This window comes from Streptopelia decaocto (genome assembly GCF_964273445.1).
Source record: "Streptopelia decaocto genome assembly, chromosome: 10".
NCBI lineage: Eukaryota > Metazoa > Chordata > Aves > Columbiformes > Columbidae > Streptopelia > Streptopelia decaocto.
Window position 1 is genome coordinate 6,676,233 of NC_138665.1, and position 23,015 is coordinate 6,699,247.

General features: G+C 39.1%; 1 protein-coding gene across 13 annotated transcripts in view; it reads right to left on the bottom strand.

Annotated features, from left to right (window-relative positions):
- Nucleotides 1-23,015, bottom strand: part of HDX (highly divergent homeobox) — a 44,393-nt gene that overhangs the window by 8,104 nt on the left and 13,274 nt on the right. For 10 of the 13 annotated variants that reach the window (XM_082061603.1, XM_082061599.1, XM_082061600.1 and 7 more), the window contains 5 exons: nucleotides 19,428-19,481; nucleotides 10,080-10,226; nucleotides 6,081-6,288; nucleotides 3,015-3,094; nucleotides 198-281 (listed from right to left, as the gene is read on the bottom strand). In XM_082061603.1, coding sequence (XP_081917729.1) covers nucleotides 198-281; nucleotides 3,015-3,094; nucleotides 6,081-6,288; nucleotides 10,080-10,226; nucleotides 19,428-19,481 — 573 coding nt within the window. Of the gene's footprint in view, nucleotides 1-197; nucleotides 282-2,467; nucleotides 2,527-3,014; nucleotides 3,095-6,080; nucleotides 6,289-10,079; nucleotides 10,227-19,427; nucleotides 19,482-23,015 lie in introns of all 13 variants that reach the window. The other 3 variants (XR_014184923.1, XR_014184924.1, XM_082061608.1) reach the window with 3 other exon arrangements.

Genomic DNA, 23,015 nt, shown 5'->3' on the forward strand with positions numbered 1-23,015 from the left:
CTCCCTCTGGGTTGAAATACGGGGGATGTGTCTGTAAAGGGGATGAGGAGACGCGATGGAGGGTGTGACGTGCCCTACCACAGGGACAGCAGAGCTGCAGGCTCCCACAAGCCTTTGCTGAATTCCTTGCAGTTGCACCCATCCGCGCTTTGTGGGAAGGGTTATCTTGCCTAACATGATATAGCCTAATTACTCACCTTATAATCCAAAAGAGAACTCATTTGATCCACTTCAGAATTACTTATCATATCACTTTCTTCATCATCTATAATTTCTATTTTCTGAAACAGAAGTAAAGGGTTCATTCCAAATATTTAAATGCATGGATCAAACAAAAAACAGCCTGTATCTCAAACTGGCACGAAAAGGATGAAGGTAACAGGACCTTTTCCTTGCTTATGAGAAATTCTGCCTCGTGGAGCCCCCGTTAGATGGCAATCACGCACCTCAGCTGCGTGATGCAGGAGGAATCCACGGAACCGTCCCTGCTCAGAGCTGCTGCCGTGCTGACCTGGGCTCTTCACAGAGGAGCAGCTCTATCTCACCCCACTTTTGGCATTATGTTGCACGTTATTAAATCTCACTACAGCCTGCAAAAAAGCTGCATTTCATCCTGTAAGGCTTTTGTTGAAGATCTCCCGCGGGGCAAAGAAGGCTGGGGAAGTTTATTCCTCTGGAGCAAAACAGACATTATGGCAAGTGCCAGCCAAGTCCTGACTGACCTGCTTCTTTCCTAAAAAACAAAGAAGGTTTCCTTTGGCCTTCTCTGGCCATAGAGCAAGTCAAATGCCCTAATGAGAAGAGGATGCTGATATAAAGAACAGATCCAAATGCATCCATAGGGACATTTTCACTCAATTCTCAAAAATTCAAGACCTTTTTATATTGGGTTTCTAAAGGTATCTCAAGCATGGTGTTAAAGGCCAAACTTAGTTGCTGTTTAGAACTTAGAACCTCGAGTTTTAAAACATTCACTTTTAAGTATTTACAACTTGCGCGTTCTGTTTTTCTTCCCAACAGAAAACCTTCTCGTGTAAGAAAATGATCTTAAAATATTATTCTGATAGGAGAAAACAAAAGTTTACACATTTTCAGTGCACCTACACGATTTTAATTTTTATTCATACCTAAGCTAGATCTCAAAGAGATGGAACAAATTTGAATTAGATAGTGGTAAGAATAGCATTTTGTTTACCAAGAACTCAAAAAGATAACTGCACAGATGAAAGCAGAGATTTCATTGAGTTTTGAGAGGGAAGCAGTGGTTCTGTAAGAAGAGAGGTGGGGTTTTTTTTGGTTATTTTTCTTTGTTTTGGCAGTTGTAAGCATTTATGAGAGTGTATATAATAAGTTAAAGCAATTTTATTCTGTTTTTTAGTATAATGTTTAATACAATGCAAGCAAGGCCCCACACTGGCAAGACATTTTAATGGTTAGTTCTTGACGTGTTATTTTAGAGGTTTCTTCTCGGCAGCCTGTGTGTCTGTGTGTGTGTCCTGTCAGCCTGCAGACCAGTCATCACAAATTTCCTCCTGATCACATGGAGAAACCCTTCAGGAGAGGTTAAAGTCTCTCACTCGTAGTACCCACCAAAATCACAAGTATGTGTTGAGGGTAGGGAGGGGCAACCACATTTTCTGTGTTTCAGTGCCTGACAAGCCAGCTGAAGTGATAATATTTCAAAGGCTTAATGTCATGAGGATCTGCTGCTGTATCGTACCCTGAGTAACACTGCGATTCAAATATTTTTGTTTTTAGACTCAGCTTGAGGAAAGAGTCTCTAAATAAATGTCAAGCATTCACACACTCTTTCTTATAATGATACATTTTAAGATAGTAGGGAAGAGATTAGAATTTCAAATAAGAAAAGGGTATCTCTTATGCAAGTTCAATGTATATTAGCCCAATTTTAACTGCATACATTTTAAAAATTTTGTTACAGTGTTTTCAGAATAGAGTATGAAAAAACTACTCTTATTTCCCCCTCCTTTTATTATATCAAATTCCGCAATGCTGGAGTTTGGGCAGACTGGAGAACTGAATCTCTTGGGTATCCTCTTTGCAAACCTTTTACCTTTTGTCATTTTCCATTCTGCACCTCCACGGTACGTGCATCACCAGCCTGAGCCTCCGCGTGACGGTATCTAAGGTCACAGCAGGCCACTCAGGTAAACAAAGGAAAGAGGCAGCTGCTTCTATTCAGGCAACCACAGAAAATGTGGCCACAGGATTCCAGTTTACGCAAAAGATGCTCATATATTACCAAAAGAAAGAAAATGTTCTCTCTATATAAAGAGAATCTCCTGTTCGCTTTCCCACTTCAGGTTGTGTGTGATTAATTAACACAAATGTTCTCGTTATGTTCTGAGCTATTGTTCAACCTCTGACTGCAAGAAGAGTGCAAGTGGGAACAGGAAGCATCACCTGTTCATTCTGTAGATAACTTTTAAGATAAAAATTACCCTACCACTTGGGGTCTTCTCTCCTCTTGCTCCTTTCCTTTCTTCTAATTTGAGAGAAGGCAGGCTAAACAAAGGGGATATATTGCATTATTTGCTGTGACTCCTGCCTCTGTCTTTCCTTCCTTGTCTCACCACAGGCAATTAAAAATAGCAAGAACAAGTAACTGTGTTTGACTCAATGCGAGTGAGAAAACAAGAAACACCTAAATAAGAAGATACCTGACTTTCTTACAGTACACAAAACCATTTTATATTATTATTCTGGGGTTTTTATTCTTGCTGTTTTGCTGTACCAGGTACTTATAGAGCGCTACCCAAGCATTGTGCTTTGCGCTCCAGAAAAAGAACACTGGATTGTTGTAATACAGAAATCTGTATAATTCAGTTTCTACCAAATGTGCATAACTCCGTGGTTTAGTATTTTAGTACAGTTTCTTTTAGTGCTCAGCACACTCAGCCAAAGTTCTCACCTAGTAAAAAACACCAGTGTCAGACAATAACCTCAACAGTAGCAACTAAGGAGGGTCATGTAAGTGGAAAAGGTATACGTACCACATTATCAGTAGATACTGGATTCTGGTCATCATCTTTGTGACCAATTTCTTCATTTTGAAGAGATTCGTTTGTCTCTTCTGCAGAAATAAGTTAGTTTTTCAGATTTCATTCAAATTTTACGCTGAAGAAACATTAGTAGTCTTTACCACTAAATATGTCACATCTACTAGATACAAAAGCAAAATCATATTATCAATGTCTATTCATAAAAAATACTGGATGTCTTGTTAATAAAGACATCATATCACAAGTATTTCACAGCAAAGCCATGCCAATTGTTACTTGAAACAACAGAAAAACTATCAGTTACTGTACTGCAATGTAGCAAAACCTTCCTATTTTTAGGTTCAGGTCGGAATATTCAGAAGTGATAAGTTTTACATCCAGAGGTGTGCAGAACTTTTTTTTTTAAATTAAAATAAATGACTACACAAAACATCCTGCATGGCCTGAAGTTAAAGGGTACACATCAGAATCCCATCTCCTTGCAGACACCGATTAGTTTTAAACCAAAAGCTGATCAAGCAGATTATTGCATTCCTGTACAGCAAAATATTTATTCCTAGTGAACCTCAGCTGCTTCCTTATGTATTAACAAAGTACGCACTTGAAAGCAGAGTCAATCTGATCCTAAAGTTTAAACCACAAGCACTAAATGATTCCATCAGGCCTATGGGCACGGTGAAAAACCAAGAAAGAAAGGCCTATTTCTTCCTGTATTTCTCAGGTTTACTTCAACATTCCACATTAATATACTGTTATGAAGAAAATTATTGATAGAAACAGCAAATCAGGAAATAAAACACAGAGGCAAAACAGCTATGATAAAAAACTTAATGTCATTAACAGCTAGCCTATTAATTGGAAAGAAACTTCTCCTAAGTTCTAGTAAAATTAGTTCTGAGGGCAGAGCTTGCACTGCAAGGGTCCAACACCTGAAGGGGAAAGGAGGAACAGGGAGCAAAAGGGCAGGTGTTCACACGGGACACTGACAGCAGGGACAGATACTGGTGCAAACACAGGGGGACGAGATTTCACTGGAGATGACTAATACTTGCAAAAAGAGGATAATGTTTAGGCCAGACTATACGGAGACAGTTAATAGTTTTAAATAACTTTTCTACTAGTTAAACACCTCTAAATTGAGCAAATTTGATCTGAAGTTGTTTTAAATAAACTTAATCTGCAACTGGTCACAACTTCAGAGGAAAATTTCCCTCCTTAGCTGATATAAACCGGCACAGCCATAGCAGCCTACACAGAGCTGTGTTCTTTTACTCAAAGTATGCATTCAATTAACATATGTTTAAAAAAGGTGAGGCATTACGAGAACTTTAATGCTTAATTTTGTGGCAGAGTACAGATTTTTTAACATTTACACAATACATTTTAAAAGCAAGTGACATCAACACTTTAATTAGGTGACTAAAAATATCCTTTCCTTGTCTTTGAGAGTGTGTGTTTTTCTGGCTGTTTTTTGTTGTTTGTTTTTTTAATAAACTAGGACCAAAAGTTACAGTTCTCAAACACTAAAACAATCACGTATCTGTGGCTGAATAGTCCACGTGATTACTGGTGGAAGCATTTTCCAGGAAGTTCACAATGAGCTGAGCTGCAGCAGTGAAACCTACTCCTTTGAACAGGAGAAAAGAACAGAAATAATCCTTGTAGTAGAATAAAGGAGTGAAAGTGGGATTCCTGGACGCTGTAGAAATTCTGTAGTTTCCTTGTACTTTCTTAAGCTTTGGCTCTAATGTACTCAGTCTTACAGCCTTATTTTATGAAAGCCTCGTTGAATAAGTGAGGTGTTATTCCTCACTTGAAGCTACAGAGACTTCTGACTCTTCCCCTGTCACCATTTTCTTTCAAGCAGATGTGAGTAAATCAGTTCCTTCCACACCTCAGGCAAATCGAGGACTCTTAGATTCTGCATCTCTCTTGGCTTTCAATCACTTGACCCATTTCTTTATCATCTTATTATCTTTGCAGTAGAATATGACAAAGCTATCACAAATTCGTACCCAGCAGTTCTCCATTTTCCTAGTTCTTTAAATTGTTCAGACAAAATGACAAAATCAAGTCTGGCATATTAAGCTGCAACAGCATGCACTAGATCAGACTTTCTTTTAGTTTTGAGAGCAAAGGCTTTATTGATCTTTTCTAATCAGAAGCACTGGGAGCAATTAGCTGAGCTTGCGAGGCTGGTGAACGTGCTGAACAGCAGCTCGTCGGCCCTGGGCCCCCAGCGCTAACGAACCAAAGGGAAAGGGAGAGATCGATTTAATGTGGTCATGCGGTTCTGGGAGGTAGAGTGAAAGGGAATTAAGTCTGAGACAATTATCACCCAAGAACATGCAATTGACTGAGAACACCCAGGCACCCTGTATGTGCAGTTCTACGGCTTCGCGTGCTCCCCTGCTACTGACTTTGATCTTTTCTGTTGGTTTGTTCTTGTGGTCACAGGCCAGACACGCAGCGCAGGCAGCTGATGGCCGTTCTGCTGCACTGAGGTACTGTGGAGCTCTTTTAGCTCAAGACTAAGTCTGAGCTAATACATCTTCTGAATGTCCCTCATCAGTTTAACATCAGGAAAACTGCATAGCTCTGCTCAGCTCAAGGAGGGTTCGCACACATTTAGACGGGAATTATTGGTGTGATTCAGGCAAACCGTAATGGATATTCACGCTGGTTGTGTAGAACTGGCCAGTTAACAGAAAGCATTTTTTAAAACCTGGGAAATGAGACTCATACATTTGTACTGTCTGTCCATCTCTCAGTTGCACCAGCAAATTGTGAACTTGTCATATAACTTTGGATGAATCTGGCAGAAACGGAGGTCTTATGATAAAAGGTTTCTGTGAACTTTGTTATAACAAAACCAAAAAGAATTAATACAGAGAGAAGAAAAAGACCAAACAGTACCTTCCGTGTGGCCAGGGTAGATAATTGTGACTGGCAGACACTCTTTCAGACGTTTTTGAATGTGTACAACAGAGAATCCAAAGCATGCACACTGCACAAAATTAAAAATATATGCACAGTAGTAACTGCATTTTCAAATACCTTGTGAGCTTCCTTCAGATAAGCAGATTGATACTTCATCATTCCTATCATTATCATCCCCCACTTCAGCAGCAGTTTCCTCTCCTGGATTAAGTGCTGATTTAGAAACAAATTCAGATTGATCAGAGAAATCAGCAGGACCTCCTCTAGGGGGTGGGACCTCAATCCCCATTAAACGATATTTCCGTCTTCGATTCCCAATCCAAGTCTTGTAAGAGAAATAAACAGGAATGATATCAGAAATTATAACAAAAGCAACAGGCCCACAACCAAGTGACAGTAGCACATCTATATTACAGGGACAAGAGTGTAGGCAGCAGTTCAAGGGAGGTGTTTCAAGTCTCAGCAAGAGAAGTTCTGACTGGATTCAAGAAAAAAAGAAAAAATAATGCTTTATAGTGAGGCACTGAGACAGTTTGTCCACAGGAGTCTTGGCATCTCCAGCCTTGGAAGTACTCAGCATTTTACTGGACAACATCCTGAGAAACCTGACCTAACTCTGAAGCCAATCCTGCTCTAAATAAAGAGTGGGACTAGGTGACTTTGTCAGGTCTCTCCACACCTAAATTATTCAAGGAATTTAAGATAAGATCCTGGATCCAGGTTCTGCCACTCTGCAGCTTCCACAAGAGGACTAAAGCATCCCATAACTCAAGGAGCCCACCTGTTCTAGGACTGCCTACAGCAGGGAGGACATCATCCAGGGTGGCAGCTCTACATCACTACACTTTGATGACACAACATAACTTGGCAGAATTAAGTTCAGAGCAATATCATCCTTCAGCCCTCTTTGGTTGGAAGACAAATCTTTAAGAAACATTCCTTGTAGTGAGGCATACAAGAGCATTCTGTAAACAGTGGTGGGAGATCAAACAGGTCCAGGAAGGACCAAGGAACTTGGAAAACTATTCATGATCAGAAGGGTATGGATGCTTGAAGTTCATTTTACATCAATAAAACAGTCTCAAAAAAGAAAACAAATTCATATTCAAAATTCTCCAAGTGGATCTGTATAACTGTTAATTAACTTGCTTTGTCTGATAAAGTCTACACTAAAAATTATTAAAAACTCAAACCAGAGTTTAACATAATGTAGTGAGAATTGTCTGCAACTCTTCACCTCTTTCCTCCCTCACTCCCTTTGCACTCCTCAGACGTTTCACTTCTCATCCAATTTCAGTTCTCCTGAACAGTTCTTGTATCCAGACACTTTGTTCCATCCAAGTCAGTTCCCTTCCATACGGTCTGTGTTCCAACAGAGTTTAGCAAGCATGTTAAAATATTATAGCATTTTTTCTTTAAAGATACACTAAACAACATTACTCTGGCTTTACCTCAGAAATACCTGCATTATTTCTCTTCCCTATCATACTTTCTTTAACTACAGTTCTGACAGCACGAAAAAGTTTAGTAAAAAGTGTTTTTCTTATAATACCTTGATTATCAAATAGAAAAATGAAGACATATTAACAGCAGTCCCAGCTATTAAAGATAGGCTCATGCTGTGTCAGCTTTGAAAAACAGAGTATTTTTTAAGGCTGAATCTTTTTAACTAGCTAAAAGATGACATGGTTAACACTGGTTTTGGTACATCATTTTCATTGGGTGATATTTGCTTTTCCAGCTCGTTGACTCTCCTCTTTGAAGAATGCAAACCAGGTACACAGAGAGCTACCTAGATATTTTTGTATGTAGTTTACATTTTTGGAAAAAAAAAAAAAGAAAAGAAAAGAAAAAAAACCCCACACAAGTGTTCCCTTTCAGACCCTTCCTTTGTAGTTCTAGGAAAGCAGCGTTTATCTGGATAAATCATGAATTTCCATTAGGAAAGAGAATAAAACGGAAAAATGAGGACATCTATTTAATTGAATTAAAACAAGTGACGTGATATGTATATATAAATATTTTGCAGTTATATAAGCTTATATATAGATATAAAATGCTATTCTTTATATATTATATTTGTTCAAGTGTATTATCTGATGTATATACATTAATACATACTTATAACTATTTTGCATATGCTCCTTTTTTTTTAATAGCACAAATGGAGAAAGAGTTGCTGGTTGCACACTACCCATAATTCAAGACACAGTGAAACCAAAGGCAAGAAAGCACAAGAATCGCACGTGGAGAGCTGTATGCAGGAGTGTCCGTCAGCCGAGCTGCCCCGGCTGCGCAGTGATGCTGCGGTTCACCGGAGCCTCCGAGCCGCCTGCACCACTGCTGTGTCCTCACACTGACCTCCAGAGATCAGTGGTTCCTACTGAAGAAAATGCAGGTTGGCAGATAAGGAGAGAGGCACGCTAAGCTGTGCCTATATGGATTCCAAAACAAATTTAGGACAGATCCCACAGAGCACGTGACAGAAAATCCCTGTCCTACAGTGGGGACACGCACGCTGTGCCTCAGAGAAAGGACACCACACCACTGATGGTCACACACGTCCTGTAGCATTAATTCACCCTTACAAAGCAGCAGCTGGTGCTGGACCAACCTGCGCCTAATTCTTGCTACAATTCCCAAGTCAGCCATGTAGCAGAACCAGAGGCAAGAACAGATACTGGTAACACCACCAGCTACTATGAAGAATATCATCCTTTTGTTCATTTGTGTGTGTGTGTTCTAATACAAGTAATGCTAGAGAGTCTCCTGGAGTCGATCAGAGCCTGGTACACCTGCTCTGTAGACAAAAGTGTTTCAAGCAGATGCTATTGAAAGATGCGTATGGAAATTCACACTGTCATCCTGCGTGTGCCGATACGGGTGTTCTTAAGGGAACTAAGCAAGGGAGGTGAAGCACGAGCATCAGTCTTACTGTCCTGTGAACAGAGTATTTCACATCCGGGAGTCCACTTTGAGATGCTGTCAGTGGAAACAGCTTCACCTCTCAGAAAGATAACTGAAGAACTTGGAACATGTGGAGAAGCTTTGTTCTCTACAGAGAAAAGAGCAATTCTTTTCAGCCTCCAAAACTACAGTTTCATTTTTTCGTAATTCACATTTCTCAAGAAAACAAGCAAGTAAATAACCAGACTAGTGTTCAATACTGAAAGTAACTTGGATCCCACTTATAGATACTAACCCAAGAGAGACCTTCATAAAAGAAGAGTTCCAAATAAGGGCTTCTAGTTCCACTTTTGTAGCGATGTCAGAATGGAAAGAAAGAGGAGGAAAAAAGAGAACAAAGGCTGAAAGGACTAGTCACAATTGTCATGCCCATTTTGAGGGAAAGGAAGACTCCAATCATGTTTTTGTACTGACTGCAAAGACAGTCGGAGCGTTTTCCAAAGAATGGAAACACTCTGAGTGAATGAGACAGCCCCAGTTTGAGAGGGACAATGGATGTTCTGTAACTGGGAAGACAGTGTCAACAACCAACGCTGTACCCAACCTCCCAGTCTCTGGAAGAGTTCTCAGGAATCAGGTTATCTACACCAAACCTGTACTTTCTAAGGCAATCCTTCCTCAACACCACCTATACAGACTATCGAAGTGACCCAGAATTCTTCACAGTACCCTTTGCCCTCTAGCACATCTCACCTTGGCTTCAAGACAGTCTTGTAAAATACCTTTTTCCTTTTTTTAAGCATATTCTTCCATAAGTTTACAATGGCTTTTTCCTATAAGCATTCATGAGAAATGTTTCCCATTGTATCTTTAGAAAGGCTTTTTTTGTATCTTATTAGCAATATAAATAGCACTTTTGAGGATATCCCTAAAAAAAATGTAACACTTTTACTTAAAATCTTATTCAAGTCCAAAGAGAATGTCAAACGACTCGTAGTGCTACTTCTGCTGCTGATCAACAAGACTCTTACCTGAGGGCTTTCTTCTATATTTAGACTGCAGAAAGAGCAAAAGAGCACTTCCCAACATGGTCATTCATTATGTAATACGTGAAGTCTATTTCAAGCTTCCTCATGAAATTTTTAAAGGCTTTCATCTGTCCTATTTTTGCTTCTGCGACAAGACAGGGGAAGACTCTAGATTTCTTACCCGCACTATTTCACAGTCAACATTTAATTCTGCAGCCACAGCTTCAATTTTCTCTCTGCAGACTGAGCCCAGGCTGGTCATGCCATTGTCCCAGTATTTCTTTAGGGTAGCTAAGTCTCGGTCACTAAATTGTGTGCGGTCCTGTAACTGTAAGATAAAAAAAAATACTGTTAGGTTTTTAAAAATTCTGCTTATGCTGTTCATTTGATTTTCAGAGGTCTTGCATACAGTAAAACACATGCTATTTTCTGTCTCTATGGCTTTTCTTCTCTTTTAACTCTCCCTTAAGAATTAATTTTTTTAAAGTGTTTTGGTTTTTTTTAAATAATTTTTTAATTTATTTTTTTTAAATCCAGGACATCACCGAGTTCCCTGGGATTTGCTTTAAAGGCAATGGCAGCGCTAACTCAAGTTTAAAGCACTGCAGCTTTGTTTCTACTCCACCTGATTTTTAAATTTGCTTTATCTCAGTCTATAAGGCCTTCCTGAAAATGGCATTTCTTCTTCTTGTGCTGTTTACACTCTCCACCCAATTTATGCAAATTATTCCTTAAGGCTTTTCAAGTTTCTCACTCTCCCCCACCTAAAGTTCTTTTATCTTACTGCAAACTACAATACATGCATAATTCAAAGGATTCTGAGTTCCTAAAGGGAATACTTTAATGTTTATTTGGTGAGCTTCAGAGTTTAAATTGGTTCCACTGTTTATTTGAGAGCTGTCTAAACTCAGCGTGTATATTTCTCAAAATATGTGATAGTGGATTACTGATCTAAGATGTAACACTGAAACAAATCCTAGACATCCTGCCACTCCTTGAGCTGTTGTGGGCACACAGCAGCGTTCGCCAGCAGAATTCACAAGTTTTATCAGAATTTTTTAGCCCAGAATTTTAACTAAAATCTAGTTTGTTTATACCAGCCCATGTCTGTCATCTCTCCTGCTATTAGGAGTACATAAATGCAACCATAAAGTCTGCTCTAGTAAGTTGTAGCCACGTGCTGAATTTGTCACTATTTCAACAGTTGAATCTTTTAAGACATAACAATGATGTTAATATCTGAAATCTGGGTTTGCTTGTTTAAAAATTGTTAAGGGTTAGAATGAAATAACTTTAAAATGGAGTAAAAAGACATTTTGCAGAACTAGAATAATTTGAAAATCTTATACAGTTACCAATTTCAATTTTTGTTAATCTTCAGAATACTGTCAACCCTTGCAATCAGAATATTGTAATCCTTGCAATTTTCTTCATTTAAAAATTACTATTTCTGGAAATGTTAGATGCACTAGAGTGTTTCCTTAATATATTAATATAAAATAGGGGTATCAAAACCTTGCCTCCTTAAAATAACCCCAGGTAAAAAACAAACAAACAAATGGTTATATTCAAATATGGTCCATTCCTAACTGCTACCAGGCACTCAGAGTTTTTGTTGGCTGTCATTTCACACATTCAAGTACAGAATTAGAGAGGCAGTTTCCCCTCCTGCCCATCAGCAGCTGATGGTTGACGCGGGGAGCCGGCCCCGCAGTGGCTCACACCAGATGCGCTCCCAGCCACGCTCCGGCTATTTGAACCTTAAACAAGTCCAGTTGGCACATTCCCAGGCTGCTCTTGGCTGAGCAGCAACGGGCACTAAGTGGCCTTCACCCCTGGGGCACCCTGCTGAGCATTCACACTTCGCCGATGCTGGTTTTCCCTGAGCTCCAACCTACAAGCCATTTTCTAAGAACAGAAGTATAGTTATCTACTGAATCGCCATCCCCTTTTATAGCTGTTGGTAATACAGACCATAACTTTGGAAAGCGATGGGAAGAGCTCTTGCTCTGCACAGGGAGAGGCAGTGAAGCGCTGAGGGAAGTCAGAAAGGAATGTGACAACAATACTCAAACATCAAGAAGAAACAAGTCCTTCTGGCCTGGCCTGCCTTCCCGAACACAAAGCAAGCTCAGGGCAACTCCACCTTATAAAGTATACCAAGTGTTTTTATAAATATCAATAAATAAGTAACATTTTCTGTTGGTTCTGGAGAGTTCATGCTGCCAACACTGCTGCGACAACCTGCCACTCACACAGCTTACTGCAGTCTGCACTTATCAGGATAATAAAACAGAAAATGTATTCATATTTAAAATGCACAGCTTAAAGAAATGCCCTGGAGTGTGGGGTGGAAATCGCCCTGCTCCAGCAAGTGGTGAAATGAGACATGCAAAATGCAATATGTTTAATGTTACTTCAGTTGTAAGGATGTAAAGACCCCAGTTAGTGGTGTCTTCTCTCACCTAATTTGTTGCAATGGGCAAATTAGAACAAAAACCAAATAAAGTACAGCTGGTGCTGGAGTAACTTCAGATTTCTGCTTGCTACATGATTTTCCAGTTAGGTAAGAAAATGCATCTCTACTGAAAGAATACAGTGCAAGAATACTCTAATTGAAAAGCTTTCTATCTGCGATATACAAAGCATCTCACGTTAGACAAAAGAGACACAATAACTGACTATAGACAGTTACCAAAGGGACAGTATCGCAGGAAGGGTGCGGCAGCTGCTCAGCTTTTACTTACTAAATAAAGGGATTTTAAGTGGAGAAAGCAGTGTTTCGTAAAGCCACCTGGCCTTCAGAGATTTTACAGAAAGAAGCAGTGTGATGTCTTTTCCATTTTAGGTGGATATATGTAATTCTGATGATCTACTACAAAAGTTTCAATATAATTCTTATTGGATAAAACACCATTCAATGGTTCTCACCTCGCAACTGCTATGTTATTTTGCTACAAGACCAGGGTTGCAGAGTCAGCCTCAACAGCTTAGATCAAAGATGATGTTTTAAAGTTAAGGGAACTCTCCTGTAGCTACATCCCCAAAGAAGTCTTTTGCAGCCACTTACTGTGGAAATGGAGGGGATGGTGAAGAATTACAAGTTTTTGTTCTACCTCCTTGTCAAAAATAACCCCTAGTGCTTCAGGTGACAATATGTACTCTTTACTTTTTTGTCGCTGTTAGTGCCACACCAGGTACTTTATCTTTGCACTTGTTCCTGAAGAGAATCATGCTGATATGGATTGCAGGTCACAGAAGGAAATGAACAAGTTTTTTCAGTCACCTGATATGAAAGAAAAAACAAAAAACCCCCAGAACAAGCACCACATGAAATAGTCCAAAAAAGCAGGAACAAAACCAAGGGAAAAATCAAGTGCACATAAACACAAGATGGTATGAAAAGCCAGGTCCCCTGCAGGGTTGAGGAGAGCAGCCTCACCGAGATGCCTGGCTCAATTTTTGGTGGTTTTTCCACCCAGATCAGCACCAAGTAACCCACTGAACACAGCCAAGCAAGTAGGAATTGAGCCTCTGAGAAGATGAAAGCACCATCTTAGGAAGGTAAGTCTGGCAGCAAAGCAATGACTGTAATACAGCTGCACAGCCTCTCAGGGAGCGCAGAGGAACATCCACCATCACAGGCTCAGCCTCAGCCCTTCGCTCACTGGACGTGAATAAGACTTCAGCTTGTAAAAAGTCTTGATCCAGACTACCTGCCTGTGTGTAACTGGTAGTGCCATACGCCTTTTCTTGAATTTCTTAGGGAAATCACAGACTATATTAAACTACAGAATCATCCCCTTGACAAAGGTTACACGTAAATGTGACTCCTGCATTACAAGCTGCTCAAAAATTACGTCCTGCTTTTACAAAAGCCCATGTCTTTTGTGAGAAAATGAAGCATAGAATTTTTACATTGAACGTATAACTGCACTTCCATCAATTTAGTTAATAACTTCCTCCTGCTCAGTATCATCAGAGGAACAGAGAAAACGAAAGAAAATCTTACAGTCCTACAAATATCATGTTATGCATCAGTTAGCAGACAAAAAAATATCAAAAGATAATAGTGAAGAGTGTCATATTTAGCTCAATACTTCCCATAGCTCAAGATGAGCCAGTAATTCAGTTCATATTTTTACTTCACTATAACAACTATGATTAATACAATTCTCATTTCCTCTCTTCAGAGCCACTGCTTGCTGATTCGAGCTTCACCCTCACAAGTATTAACTGGTGAATTCTTTACATTTACCAGTTCTGTTGCCCACAGTTTGAAAAGCAGAGAAGCTGCTTCCAGCAGAAAACAGACTCACAACTGGCCATGGAGAGCAATCCTTGGGAGCAAATTGAATCAGCAGTTCTGCCAAGCGCAGGGTTAAACCCCGCTTATCCCCTGACCTCTCAAGTGTAATAACAACATTCTTGTAAGAGATGACCCAGTTTATTACAGACATTCCTGGCACTCTGCCGAGTCCCTCATAATATCCCCCGTGCATGCAATATTTGCGGTGCAAATCTAGTGTCTATAATTGGTATGAATAATTGCATTGCAGTGGAGTGTCCTCATCCTGCCTTTTATCAGAGCCTGCTTTTTTAGATCCGTTTTTATGCATCAGTTGAAAATGTTTCAGGCCTCATGCACAAAAGCTATACACAGTGTTTAGATTACTAATAAAAGTGAAAAAAAGAAAGAACTAGAGCCTTAATATAAATGTAATAACTACTGCATTTATGCAGCAGCTTGGCACTGGACATTGTTAACAAAAGTTACATTTATTTAAACTGCAGTGAAATCATATTAAATCAACAGTTCAGTTCTGATGCTCTGTGATGAAATGTTCCAAGGTAATGACTATTTCTAGCAAACAAACCTCTCACAACAAATTTCAGTCACTACCGCTCACATGGAGAAACAGCAAATCTCACAGAGTAAGACTTTTTTTTTGGTACATTTAAAAGGTTCTTTACAGTTTAAGTAAAAATTAAAATAGGACAAGCAGTAAGACTTATCTCTGATACTCTCTAAAAATCCCAGTATGCCATAAGTTGGAAGAACTTCTTCCTTTAAGTTACTCCAAATAAACACATCCCATCTCCTTGTGAGCCTGTCTGAGGCCAGTTTCTTTAGATAACCACTCGTACACTGGAACTAATGAGTCCACATCTGCTTCTCCAGACTTTTCACGTTTTTAATGCTCTCCATCACACTTCTCCACTCCCTCCCAGTCATGTCTTTTCAAGTAGGAAGAGATCTGGCCCATGTGGCTGTTCTGTGCCTTTGATCACTGTCACTGTTGTATTTTGAGAGGAATGGGAAGATCAGAAGTGCACACAGCATTAAAGGTATGAACAAATCCTAGATCCTTTTAGACAAGCATTGTATTATTTTGCTTTGTTCACCACTCCTAACAATGCCAGCATTCAGCTCTCTGAACAGACACTACTTAATGTCTAACTGATTTTTTCAGAGGACTTCCAATTCATATCTCAAGATCTTCTTTGTATGTAATATTAGTTATTTCTGAAGCAGACATGCTACATATGTTCTCCCTTTGCCACCTGCACCATTTATTATTATTCTTACTCTTCAGTTTATTTCTTTATTTCATTTCCCATACATGAACTTTGAAGGTTTGTATCATCCTTTAACACTACCAGGATTTTTAACTTCATTAAAGCTACACCAGATTACACATTCCTTCAGTCTGTGCTTTTGAGTTCAAGTTTCCCAACTGTCACAAACCCAACCCCATTTCAGTGGTTCCCGTTCTCCTGCTACAGACCTAGCCCTGCTGCCTTGGGTAGACCCTGAAGTGCATTCAGTGCCGTTCCCCGTGCAGGAATCAGAAGCACCTTTGAAAGCTTTGTTCTTTCTGCAAAAGGCACACTGCACCCATTTCTACTCGGGAACACCCCAAAGACTCCCTGGCCAGACGTGATTCTCCCTAGGGAAAAAAAAGAAATTAAAATAGAACGCAGCTGCTATCTGTAACTGGAGCAATTCAGAGAGCTGGTTTCTAGATGCTGCCTTTCCCCAAGTCTCAGCAGTTCTCATATCACATGAGCACATGGGTACCCACCACAAGATACCTTCAACCTTCTTAGGACAAAGACGTATCAACCTGAAGGCCCCGAGCAAAGCAAACGGTTAGGAGGGAGTTGCTACTGCCAGCACAGGGCAGAAGCTCCAGCAACAAGCTGCAAAAATGGGTTTGGAAAACAACTGCAAACCAAATGGCTTCTGAAGGCACCTTTAAACTATTACTGCTAATGCATTATTAGTGCAAAAACTCTCAGATTTCTGGAAGAGAGACTTTTTGTGTCTTTTCCCCACTGGTTAGGTAAGCATGGAATTTGCTCTGATGAAAGCAAGACTGATAAATATTTCATAGTACCACAGCTTGCAAAGAGCTGGAACTGCTTCAACACTCAGCCAAAATTACACCTATTCTGTTAATACATGTTTCTAAACCAAACACAGCTAAGAAGAATTAAAAAAAAAAAAAAAACGGGAAAAAAGAAAAGATATATCAGTGCAATAGAACAGTCTAGCCAAAAAAATTAAACTCTGAACTCCAGCCACTCCATAACTCCATGAACTCTCCACTCCATAATTTTCAAAACCAACCTCCAATCCAAACAAACTGGCAACTTGCTCATCTTCTTAAGCTTCTGAACTAGTTTGTAAAATAGTGAATGCTCAGCCTCAAAGTAAACTGGTTTTTAGACAGCAGTTATCATGATTTTTACATAATCTATTAATGTCTTCCTCACACTAGACTCGAAAGTCTTCTTTTTCAACTCCTGGCCAGATAGGACATTCTTTCCAGCCTGCAGGATCACAGTGTACAATAAGCCTAGGTGATTTGTGAAACTTAGGTAAAGCATGTTCTATATTAAAAAGATGTATTTTGTCCGAAATGATAAGACTTGAAGGACACTATTCAATAAGGTATCAAAGGCATCACTACAACACAGTGCTGCTCTAGATCTGGGAAAAATACAAGCCCAGCGTTCCATTGAAACCTTGCATGAACTAGCCCAGATGTTAACATGAAAGACAACTGAAGTTTCATTTAAAATCCCATCCAAAATACACACCATACATTTAACGTGATTTACTATTCCTGCTTCTGAAGGGCGATAAGCAGAAATAATTGCAAGACCTTAATCTTGATGACTTCATGTTTCAGGCTTGATATCAAGGCCACTAGAACTGTTGCTAACTAGAAATTTAAAAAAGAAACAAAAAATAAAAAGAAGCAAAACCAAACCCTGCTCTCCCCCCCAAATAAAACTTCACAGCTAAGCCAGGCAGAGCTTACCTGGAGCCAATGTTTTTCATAGTTAGATACCAAGTCGTATCTACTACAAACACCAACCACTGTGCTAAGACATCAGGTGACACACAACCTAAGCATAGTTAGTACACTCAAGACTTAAATGCAAGGACAAAAGTGAAGATACTTTCCCCCTTTTAATTCTCTTTTAACCAGTATCTTCACTTCTGGTTTTGAATCCTTGTTATCCTTCCACCACCCTGTGAAAAACCAAAAATCAATGCAGTTGTAAAGGCCAATGCATTGCACACACGCCATGACAGAATACAGAACTCTGTAATTTCCAAAGACATTCTCATGAATAACTAAGAGGGTGATATTTCCAGACTAATACTCATGAACAGTCAGGATTACGTCATCTTACAGCATAGCTGAGCAGACTAGAAAGTGTTTCTGCAGAACTACAGAGTTTTTATTTCTCTCTTGATGCAGTTGAAGGACAGGGCAAGGAAAACAAAACATCAAGGCAAAAGATTAAAAATTCAGAGCATCTAAAAGATGATCTTCTCCATTTTAAACAAAATACAGATTAGCCTTTTTACTGTTTGAATGGCAGTAATTGCCATAATCGTAGTCCTACAACCCTATCCATTCTATTTCTGTTCCCTCATGGTCTTTCTTCAAAAGAATTTCACATTTGAAACTGAAGTTTCTGAAGGAGGGTTTTTCTCTTTTTTGTTGTCTTACACCTGCGTGTATACAGCAGTTCTAGAATACCAGCTCCTAAACTCATCTCTTTAAGAAGGCTGATTGTGCATTCAAATCAGAGAAAGTACATCCACAAATCTGGAAACAAATGTTGCCAAACTGGACTCTATTAACCAGCAGCGTTTATGCATTTTATTGATTAAAATGACACAGGATTAAAGGTCTAAGAAAAAAAATACATCATAATCATTCTCAATAAATAGGCACTTCCACATCCTCAAAGTTTTGAACTTATTGTGGAAATTTGTTCTACAGCTTGTGTTAGCATGTGTTAGCATGACCACATGCCTCAACAACGGATCCAGTGCTAGACGGCAGGGGACAGCATCATATGGAATGATCAACAACAGGATTTGTATAAAATTACTGGTTCCTCTGGGAGATGCTCTTATAAAGTGTCCTCTATACAGTCAGAACTAAGCAATACTGTTAAGGTCTGCAGAAACTAGAGGTGTGCTACAGTTGAGACCTGGCAAAAGTCCAAGAGAAAACAATTAATATGATGGTCCTTTGATCCCTACTTATTCAGGAGATGCTACCAAACTCACAGCTTTTGAAGACTTAACAGAAGGACTAAAAATACCTAAAAAAAAGGAAAAAAATACTGGGTACAGCAGGGAGGAGAAGGCAAGGAAAGGTTCTTCCATTACCAAAGCAGCACACGTGATGCTGCCAGCTCAGTGGTTTGGGGGATTTGCTGGGATGAGTTCTGTCATCACGACAGTCGTCTCCCTAGTTATTGCTTCTGATATAGCTGGACTAATATGTAACAGTCTCTTGAAAGCTTGGCTGTACCACCCACTTGGCAGGTTTAGGATGTATTTTCATGGTAAGCAAGCAGAATCGACCTGCTCTTCAAAGAGAAGCTTGCAGACTACCCGTGAATGGAAATGCTGAACAAATTAAAGAGTTGATAGAGGTATTTTCCTGAAAAAAGCTGTTTCATACCTCGTATTATGCTTTGGAGTAATTTGTGAACTGAGGACACCAACGTGGCTGATTCTGCCTAACATAAAATGACATTTTTTGCAGATAAAATAAGATTTGAGAAAGTTACTAGAGATAGCATGGACTGATTCTGTGCATGTGCACAGAGTAACTGTAGAGGGAGTTACTCTCTCAAGCATTTGCTTGTGTCTCTCAATTAACAACAATTTCACTTTCATTATCAAAAACGTGTTTTGAGCTCTAAACTCTTCATCCTTATCAAATGAGATGTTATATTGCAGTTAATAGCACAATTCACATACCTGACTCAGAATCATGACCTTGTCCTGTGTTTAAAGATACACATACATTTTATGGTAACTAAACCATTCTATCTGCAGATAATGTTTGTATTAGTTGAAGTATGAATGGAAAAATAATGAAACCCCATACCACATAAACAGAAAGGACATTTTCAATAGTACAGTTAGATAAACTTTTCATTCTATTACTTGACGCATTAGATATGTAAGTGGAAATATACTTACTGCTCTTTTTCTGGAACAGCCTGTAATCCAAGGCACAGTAAGGTTTCCTGAAATCTGCAGAGGAGAAGGGGGAAACAGAACAGAAAACAACAGCATCTTAGGTTGCTATGATAGCTAAAGAGCAGCTTTCACAAAACTTCAATATTGTGCACTCAATTCTGATAAGAATGTCTTTAAAACAGGTGAAGATTTAAAACCAAAACAAAGTCACACTCAGACTTACTGTTGCAAGACTAAAACTCTAATGACTGTTACTTTGGGTGAGGGTAAGATAACACAATGGTGACTTGGGTGTTTCTGTACTTTTGCTATCTCAAAACCTGTGTTTCAGAACACAAGTTTGCACTTCCAATTTGTCACAAGATTAAGCAGACTGGAGTTGGCCAGGGCCAAGTGTCTGACAGAACTGTCATTACATATTTTCCAATTATATCCATTAAACTTTCAGAAAAAATACTATCACATTAGTAACTAAGCTATTCAACATCAGATGTTAGAGATTCATGTATTAGCAGAAAAACTAGGGACTTAGGCTTGAGAAGGAAGAGGAAAGGGTATGAAGGGGAGGTCAGCTGCCTTGATTCCCATTGCTTCTCCATCCCTCTCAGAGGTCAGACGTTATTTAATAACATCCTTGGACTGTTTTCCCTGGTCATCTGAAATGTGTCATAGCTTGGAATATTTTAGGCTTATTTAGGATTCCATACTCATCTTCCGCTGCAGGCAAGCTATGCTTGGGAGACTAAACATGGTTCTTAAGAGATGAATCAATCTCAAATCATTACATGTCCTATATGTGTGAGGAAGAAAAATCCACATGCTTCTACTGACTGTATCCAACTATGCTAAAAGTTTTTGTATTTGGGAAGTGCTCCACCAATGAATCCTGCAGCATGAGCATAGCCAAATATAGAATACCTGGTACAGTTTGTCTAGTGTACAAGTACTTAAGATACTTTTATTCTTCAAGCTTTTAGCTGGAAGTGCTTGGAGGTTACCTAAGGTTAGGTGCTTTCTTCATGGTGAGTTGAGGAGGGCTAGAAATGAACACCCTCCCCTCCTAAGGGCAAGTCTACATCAGCTTTTGTGTTTAAAATATTAATTTCTTAGTTGCACACACATATCTCAGAAACTCCGCACAAATAAGTTATGCCTATTACAATTCTGTATCTCCCACAACAGCATCACCCACAGAATCTGCTGTAAATGTGTCCTCGGTACCCACCCAGATGGCTTCCCTTCACCAATTTCAAGTGGGACTACAGAAGAAAGTGTTTTTCTAGGTGAAGAATGCAATCAGTCTGGCAGAGCGTTAAAGGGTTACAAACATTACATTAAAGGAAGACAAACACACATAAGTTCTGACAGGTATGATGCCAAATACAATCTCCTTTATCTCAACAGAACTGCTTGAAAGACAACATGCACAGGAGTATTCTAAACTGGTTCTAATAAAAAGGCACCACAGTTAGGTTTTTTTGTTTGGGTTTATTTTATGAGATGGATAGTTGTCCTGCATCCACAGGTGTAACTCCAGTCCTAGAGCACCAACGATGGCTACTGTGAGTTGCAAAATGACAACCTGAAACCCCCATCTTCTAAAAACAGCAGCTCTGGCAGATGCTGGACAAAATTCAAGGTACTGGAACACTCACCTGTTGCCAGGTTCTCCCCACTCATGCAGCTGGAAGTATTTCATCCCAGAAATAAAGCGGAGGGAAACCTATGGCAACGGTAACTCTGCTTCTGTTACAAGAATGAGTGTCAGGAAAGATTTTGTCCAAGTCTCTCCAGAGAAGACCATGCGGCTTCCCCAAGCAAAAAACTGTGCTTCTCAGACTTAGCAAGAAAGTCCTCCTCTTGTCTTCAAAAGTCTCCAGGGAAGAAAACAAATCACTTTGAAACATTAAAAAATAACCCAATTTCTTTAAATAAAGCAAACTTGCAGCTCATTCATATAAAGCAGTATCCCTAAAGTGAATCTTAAAAAGAAATAAATATACATTATGTCTATATCCTATTTTGATGCACTGGCTGCAAGGCTTAGGATTTTCCCTTGAAGAAGACAGATACATAAATTAGATAACCATGCTTCAGTGTGTATAACAAAATAACTAAAAATACACATAACTTTCAACAGTATTTTTGTTCCTTGGGGTTGGGGGGAGGAAACCAAGACTAAATCATGATTCAGCCTCAAGGACCATCAAGAATAGGCTCTCCAGTTCAATGTGCTTAAAGCCAAACTAAGAAAAGTAAGTAGGCTGAACAATTTGTTTACTGAAACTGCTCAGGCATTAAAATTGATCACTTTATTAAATTTACTCTTAAGTTACACTAACATTAATTTGATTAAATAAATGAGTAAGGAAGCTATAACTAATTGCTAATTAGATACCAATGTACGACAGTAATTACTTCATCAAAACACAAATCACAGAGTCTTGACCTGGAAGAAGCATCTGCTTGGATGTTTAACTACTCCAATGATCATGTAGCTCAGGTTTAATCTATTTTTAAATTCAGGATGATTTCCCTAAATGTAAGGATTTTCATTCCTATGCTGATGGACAAATTGGCTAAACATGGGCAATAAAACTAACAGAAACTGGCTACATATGAAAGTGTCATCCTGTGTAAGTTTAAAAGAATACAGACAGACCTGTTACAAAAATCTGTCTCTGGAAGGTTAAGATACAAACATTATTAAGCTATAAGGGGAGTGTCTACATGAAACAGCAGTCATACTGGATGTAATTTTAAGGGGAGGACTTGGAGTGCGGTTAAAGTAGTGCAGAACTAATGGTTTCAACAACATTGGTTATCAGCCTAGTAGGGTACACTATTTGTTATACTGACTTCAAAAGCAGCAGGTGAAATTTTGTCAACATGATGAAATGAGCATTGGAAGTGCCACTGTCATGCAGCAATAAGTAAATTAGTAGCAACCTGTCCAGTTTTTCCAAGGTTTAAAACTGTGGAAGGGCAAGGGATGACACATGAAACAAGAGCTCTCTCAGTCCAAGGTGCATTCCCAAAGTCAAGGCACACGGGGTGTCTGAGAGACAGGTGTGGAAGTCAAACGGGGTACAGATTATTCCCCACTTATCAAAAAATAGGTACATTATTATAACAGGGGAAGAAAAAAACAAACAAACAAAAAAAAGAGATCTCCCTGTTCTGATCTATATCACACCACCCAGAAAAAATATCACCTACCATGAAACGTTCTAGCTGCTTAGAAAGACACTGTCCCTATGCCCCAAAAATCCCAAATGAAAGATATTTAACTTTTCATTAAAAATTTTGAAAAAGTGGTAAGAAATTAATCTCATTGATATTTTTCCAAGAGTGAAATAAAGTACCAAGGGCACACAGCTGGAGGTATAAATAATATATTTCACTTCATGAAACTTAAGAAAAATTTTCTTAACTCTATTGTATGTACTTTTGCAGCTTTACAAGCCCTTTATTGAAGAGACGTGCACATTTACAGCTTTTCTTCTCCTATGAAACTGGGATGTCAAAAGTAAACAGCACTTAATGAATTTTATAACTCAAGTAAGAACAGTAATAGGAAGAACAGGA